General features: G+C 38.3%; 1 protein-coding gene across 1 annotated transcript; it reads right to left on the reverse strand.

The window, feature by feature from the left end:
- Positions 1-1,692: 1,692 nt before the first annotated feature.
- CUNH18orf21 (chromosome unknown C18orf21 homolog) lies at positions 1,693-6,693 on the reverse strand. The gene is made up of 4 exons (XM_026043294.1): positions 6,679-6,693; positions 6,371-6,570; positions 3,332-3,540; positions 1,693-2,834 (listed from the first exon to the last, which is right to left on the reverse strand). Exons 2-4 carry the CDS (start codon positions 6,482-6,484, stop codon positions 2,681-2,683), a joined length of 477 nt encoding a protein of 158 aa, XP_025899079.1. The 5' UTR covers positions 6,485-6,570; positions 6,679-6,693; the 3' UTR covers positions 1,693-2,680.
- Positions 6,694-6,869: the final 176 nt, after the last annotated feature.

The following is a 6,869-nucleotide window of genomic DNA, read 5'->3' on the forward strand; positions in this document are numbered from 1 at the left end:
TTCTCTCCCCAGCAGCATCTGGGTTTGAGCTACACCATGGCTTACAAGAGGATCCTTTTCATCGCCACAGGATGCAGAGGTGCTCAGGCTCTCCACCTGGCCACCCGTCCTATCACCACCAGCATCACCCAGGCTTCGGGACACCTTTCTCCTCCTCCTTTTGGCAGGCAATACTTTGCCCCGTTGCCCTCAAGCACAAGGGCTGACCAAAAGGAAGAGGGAGCTCACGGAGAAGGTCCCAAAAGCCAGAGAGGAATAGCCTCCTACTAGAAGGTCCCAAAAGCCAGAGAAGAGCGTCCTGCTGGGAGTCTGCTCATTGCCGGGATTCAGAGCGGAGGGCAGCCTGGCTCCTCACCTCTTTCAAAGCACCTCCAGGCACTCAGTTTGTGGGGTCACACTGAAGCCCTGTCAGCCCCAGCCCAGCTCCCTGCAGCTTCCTTGCCTGCACATGCGAGAGCAGGAAGGAAGCGTCTCTCACAGGCACACAGCGCACCTAGGATGCTGGTGCCACAGACACAGTCCCTGCTCAGACACCAGCAGCAGCCCCTGTCAGGGCCCCAGATAGTTTGCATGAATAGGTAAGTAACTATAAAACTAAAATTAAAAACCTGTACCTGGGTTGGGGATGTGTATTTAATAGTGAGCCTTCTTGGTAGTGAGCCTTCTTGGTCTTGCTTTATAGTAGAGTCTCAGTAAATTTTGGCCCAACTGAAATCACTGATGCTATTGTAAATGGAATTGTTGTTCTAGCTCTTGAAAACAAACTCAGTAACACTGCATGGCAGTTATTTATCAGGGATGTTTGGTAATAGTCTGTTGTAAAGAAAAATTAGCCTTCACTGTTTCACTAAAAATAGGAATGTAATGTTTGCTGAAGACTGCACAGCTTTCATATATAACACTTGCAAAACATGTTTTTCAACATAGCGATTCTATGACAGTGCAATAACAGAAAAAGAGCTTATCAGGGGTATAACATAAAAGTAGCTAACATAAAATACTTGAAGTCATTGCTGCACATCATCGTGAAGCATACTGAGCAAAGAATGATGCATACATGAACAAAGAATGATGCACACTGAATGAAGCTTTTTTTCTTCCATGGTGGTCATTGTGATATCTTGCAACAGTGACCCCTTCTAGGAATGCATCTGGACTTTCATGTCATGTCAGGTAATTATGAAGAAAAAGATGTGTTTTTGTGTCTAAGGGTGAATCTACATTAATGAGTAGCATCGTGCATTAACAGTAATTCTGGAAAGCAGCACAGCTGATGCTCCAGATTTGGCATCTGCAATACATTTTCTTAGAGATTTGTACTTCAGGCTAACTTTAGTGTGACTGCCTGTTAGCAATTAGAGCACATTAATCGTACCCTTGGAGTGTCTCTTCTGTGCTTTTATCCATAATTCCCGGTATTATCAAAAAGGAAGGTATTTCATGAACTCTGAGACCACAGTGTTGTGTAAAGCACACAGGAACAATTAGGAGATATGCTCAAAAAGCACACTCTTTGTGGGACCTAGAAGAAATTACCGTTGATGCACCTTTAACTTTACTGGCAGCCCAGGCCCTTTTCATGGAAAGTCTAAGCAATAATGTAACATAAGTATACACATGTAATATAAAAATTTATTATGAAACTTGTTTTTCAAACTTTTTTTTTAATATACAAACTCCATGAACAAGACAAGTATTTTCAGAATACTTGATGATAAAAATAACAGATAAACTCATACCAAGTTTAACATCAGAAAAAAGTGCAACCTCAAGGTCCACGTTTCAGTCCTAAAATGGTAGTTAATTTGATCTTACCTGCATATAAGAAAACCTGAAGTAAATCCTTCAAAATTGTTCTGTGTATGGTTAGAAAATAATAAAAAGGTTATATGCCAATCTTTGAGATAGTAAGTAGGTTTTGCAACCTCCTTCACTTCCCCCCACTCCTTGACTGCTTTCAAGCCTGCCGATTTATGTTGGTCCTGCTGCACACTGTATGCAGAGCAAGCTATAAGCTCCATCCTGCATTGTGGCTTTCTATTGTCCTCATCTCCTGTGTTGAACTCAAAATGCAAAATTTGACAGTACAGGAGCACTTAAACCTTGGCCTATTCACATTAAAATTGGCTGGGGGAAGGGCGGGAATGAGTGCTATCTTAAAGAGTAAGTTGTTACCTTTGACTATATAGTAACATTTAAATTACTGTGTCAAAAGATAGTGACTCTACAGGACAGTAAAGCAGATCTCATCAACGTACTGCACCTGCAGAATTTCTCAACTGAAGTGTCCCTTTTTAACTCAAACATGGCAAGGATGAGATCTTTTTAAGTTCTATTGTGATACGTTATCTTAAAACTAGGGGAAGGAAATGGAAGAAAGTGGTATGCTAGTGGGCCCGGTATTGTCTGTTTCCTCAAAGAATAGATTTTGACTTTTAATTCTTGGGCCATTGGAGACTGCAAAACATGCTCAAGATTCCCAAACATACTAGATTGATTATTTCTCTTTGGCAGGCAGCCAGACCCCACAGAAACAGTGCTTGCTTCTAAAACCCATGTTTTTTCTTATACAATAAATATCACTAGCCTGAGTTTTAAAGAAATCACAAATTTTGCTCATCTACCCCACCTGGGAAAATATTTATTGCTGTAACTTGTATTATTTTGCAATAATGAATAACTAAAGTAAAGTTAAGAAGGTTTTCAAATCTGCCTTCTGACTTTCCTCTTTTTCTTCTAGATTAAGCATCCATTTTAGCTTAGAAAAGCGATATTTGGAGTTTCGGGGAGTCTTCGAAAAAGAGTTGTTTGGTGTCTGTCCAGGTACGTAAGTTCTGAAAAATAAAACACTCAAGTATCTTAAAAGTGAGATACTACAAATAGTATTAAGTAAATGTATGAAAGCAAAAATACATATGGGTGAAACTTTTTAATTCAAGTAGTGTATTTTCACATGAAAGTGAGCAGTTAGGACTTATGCAAAATTTAAACTGAATCATGTTACACAATAGCATAATTGTGCATTCTTTACACATGGTCACTTTTCATCACAATCTTTGTTTTTAAAGGTTACAAAGCTGATCTCTTTATTCATATCATTACGGAAAATATTTTACTATCAATCCTTAATCTAATAGATTATTAATAGATTAATTAATTAATAATTAGATTATACTAATGATTAATCTAATTTAACTATTGGTTTAATCTGATGCCATTGAGTGGAATATGAATTCCTTTCCCAAGGAAGTATGTCCTGTATACATACATTTCCAACAAGTAGCATGTCCTACCCAGTAAAATGTCCCTTAAATAGGAAAGAAAAACATACCTGGGAAGTGATGATGGACTCTTTCCTTTAGATCCAGACCTGCTGCAGCTTGCAGGTGTCATTTTGTTTACAGATGGAATTTTACGATCTGGTGTCTTAAAGCCAGATGTAATGGTTGGAGTACCAGAATGGTGTGTCATGGTAGCCAGAAAATCTCTGCTATTACCATAATGTTTTGTTGTTTTGTTGCATGAGTTGCAAGTAACCAGCTGTGGAGAGAGAGAAGGAATTATCAGCTATTACAACAATCTTTCCTCCTCACATTAGAAAGCCACTGTAAAGAACTATCCAAACTGTTCTCTGAATGTCATGACACCGGCCCAACTGGTTAACTGTCTGCTTAAGTGAAACATAGAGATTAAAAAAGGAACATGTATTTTATGTCTAGTATTTTCAGTCAGGTTTCATATGGGCCTTAAATCTAAATGCAAATATGTGATGCTGCAAACTATGAAAAACAACCTCAGCAGAACGTAATGATGAAGCAGCACCTGAACTATCTGAATTTACATTAGTGGTGTTTGTATTTCACCAAAAAATATCATAAACAAAGTGATCAAAACTCATCAAGCGTATTCAACTCCCAATGAAGTTATGTTACAAACTTTCAGGGAATGTTGAGATAAGATATTTATAATACTAAAACCTCAAAAATAAACATCCATAACTAATAACAGCAAGTCTCATCAAACAAAGAGCCTTTTTATTGGTGTAAAATACTTACTACAAAACAGTGAAAATTCTAGACAAAGAGCACTTTGTCTTCTTTTGTCTACTTCTAGACTGCAGGGAACACAGCAGCACAGTATGTTACAGATTTGCAGCAAAATAGATAGTTAGACAGTGACAGAGACTGTCAGATATTCCTAATGCCCCTCACTGTCATGGCAAATACTCATACTAGGAAAAATGAGGGTAATTCCAACAGACAACTTTTTAAAATACAGTTACACAGGCTGAAAAATATAGTTACATGATAAATGTCTCTGGTTCATTCAATGTCATATTGAGAAAAAAAACTTAAAAAAAAAAAAAGCTGTTTAGAAAACATCAATATCTAAACATTCTTCATTACACAGTGTGCAAATTCACCTTAATTCAGACTCCTTTAAAATTATTACCTTTAAAAGTCCGTAAATAAAATATTTTCATATAAGCTCTTGGCTGTCTCTAGACATCAGTTAAACTCACAAACTAAGAAGATTAGTATTTATACATTTCAGCTATCAATGTGTCTTTAATCTTCTAAATGAAATTCGTAAGAAGAAAATAAAATCCAGTATCACATGACAGTGTGCTACTGCAGAGAATATAAACGGAGGTCAACACTTCACAATTCAGGAGTCATTGAAATGCACTTTCCCAACTAGTTTCCACTCTCTGAACAGCATATACAGATAACTACATCTTTTTAAGAGTCCTGAAATAGCTTATAATGTTATATACTTTTTTATGACTTTCAAGTGAAGATCAAGATATTCCTGCTTGCTAAGAAAGGTATCACATGCATTACCTGTCATGTTGTTGCTGGGCATAATTCTCAACCACTCCTGAAGTTTCACCTTGCAAGTCTCAAGTAATAGGTTATAGTTTATCTACATTGCTGATTTTGAAAGCTATCAGTTCCTGACAGTATTTTAAATACTGAATATCCATAATACTTAAATCATAACCCACAGCACAAATGTAAACAGAACATAAATGCAGTTTAAACTGAACCTATTTAAACTGAATTGTAAACTACTCATATGGAAACACAGAGCATTTGATGAATTCCACCACTACAGAGTAAATCTAAGAACCCTTTGTAATTCTGTAAGACAATCCTAAAACAATGCTGTCTGAAGAGATCGTTCTTCGTATGTACTCTAAAGTCTATTAATTCTACAGCAAGAAAAAAATAAGAACTAAAAGCAAATCTTGCAGCTTCTGTGTTTTTTTTTTTTTTTTTTTTTTGCTGCTGCTGCTCCTGTACTACAATGATTTACAGTTAGAAGTGCCAAAGGAGCTGTATCAAGCTAAGGCTTTTTTTTATCCTGACAGATACAGATGACATCTGTATTTCCTGAGTTTCATTTTTGTGTTATTGTCTCTGTGATCACTTTTAGTTCTGCAAATATTACTTGACAAATCAGCAGATTCTTATCTGAGAACATGTCAAACACACCATTAACTGTCAGGCCTGTCATGAAACAGGCTGCTATTTCATAAAAAGATAAAATGTTTTCCTTATAATTGTCTATGGATATAAATGAAGTAAAGCTTTTAAATTTAGTTACTTTTAACCACATATACAACTAAAAAAAAAAAAAAAGATGTTTCAGTCACTCAAGTGACTAAAGTCAGTCTTGACATCAATCAAGTCTTCTTTTGATATGAAACATAAGGGTAAAAACAACCTGACTTAAGTAAAGCCTTATCTTCGGTGCACATTTGAATTCTTAGGAATGTCTTCTAGGGGATTCACAGCAATGTAAGGATTTACATTACTGTAATAAGGCTTTGCATGTAGCAGAGATGCCTGGTTCTAGTTTTACCATATTCATACAAATAAGACAAAAGGAACAGGCAAACTCTGACATTCTTGCCATTTTTGCAAAGCTACAACAACTAATGCAAACACTGACAGTGGAAATGCTCAAGTTTCTTGGTAGGAAAAAAATTTCTTAATTTTAAGCAAGATCTTGAATGCCTACAGAGCATGTCTGAAATGCTGCTAAAGACCACAGGAAGGGCAGTGCTGTTTGTATACCTTTGCTGACATGTTTTTTTAGGGGAAGGGAAATAAGGGATGTCTGTTCATACCATTGTGCTCTTGATCTCACTGGCGTGGAGGATAGATTTCCACCAGTGTTGACTGTGAATGTGAACAGAATCTACCCCAAAAGAAAGGAAGAGTTTTGTACTCATGAAGGAAGGGAGATGCGTAGGTGTGAGCTCCACTTCCAAGTGGATGACTTGCACATCATGCCTGCTGTGCTAATGAAAAGGTTTCAAGGAAATATTAGGAACTTTGTGATTCCAAGCAAACACCCTTACCAAAACACTTCTCGAGTCCCTGTACTTTCTCAACAGCTTTGCCTGCTTCATATTGAGTTTATGGTTCCTCGCCTCTCGTCTTAGAACCCTCTCTATCCGCGGAGTCACCTTCATCTTCGGTCTGAGACGTACACGGTGGTTATCCGGAACGAGCCACTGGAAGCAGTAAGGACATATCCCCTCTTTTCGCAGTTCATCATCTAAAGATGAATCAAGGTAAAACAGGAAAGTTTAAACGATGAAAGTTAAAATTATCATTGCGTTTTTCAAATAAAACTTTTTAAAAAGCACGCAGCATGACCGCTGACCCCAGCAGACGACACACTTGGCACGTCAATCCGGCTACAGGCACGGCGGGACACATCTCCCCCCGCGCCACCACAGGGCACGGTTGCACCTTCACTCCAGCAAGCACCATGGCGGTGGGGCAGCGCGGCCCCACGGCGCGCGGCCCCACGGCGCGCGGCCCCACGGCGCGCGGCCCCACGGCGCGCGCCGC

This window comes from Nothoprocta perdicaria, unplaced genomic scaffold (genome assembly GCF_003342845.1).
Source record: "Nothoprocta perdicaria isolate Ctin4 unplaced genomic scaffold, notPer1 scaffold_329, whole genome shotgun sequence".
Classification (NCBI taxonomy): Eukaryota; Metazoa; Chordata; class Aves; order Tinamiformes; family Tinamidae; genus Nothoprocta; species Nothoprocta perdicaria.

What these genes read in the sequence shown, in the direction of transcription:
- CUNH18orf21 (XM_026043294.1), bottom strand. Translation starts at nt 6,484, where the DNA reads ATGAAGGTGACTCCGCGGATAGAGAGGGTTCTAAGACGAGAGGCGAGG. An exon ending in GGGACTCGAGAAGTGTTTTG is followed by an intron (nt 3,541 to 6,370) that starts GTAAGGGTGTTT and finishes CTCTCTCCACAG; the next exon opens with CTGGTTACTTGCAACTCATG. An exon ending in AGTCCATCATCACTTCCCAG is followed by an intron (nt 2,835 to 3,331) that starts GTATGTTTTTCT and finishes TTTATTTTTCAG; the next exon opens with AACTTACGTACCTGGACAGA.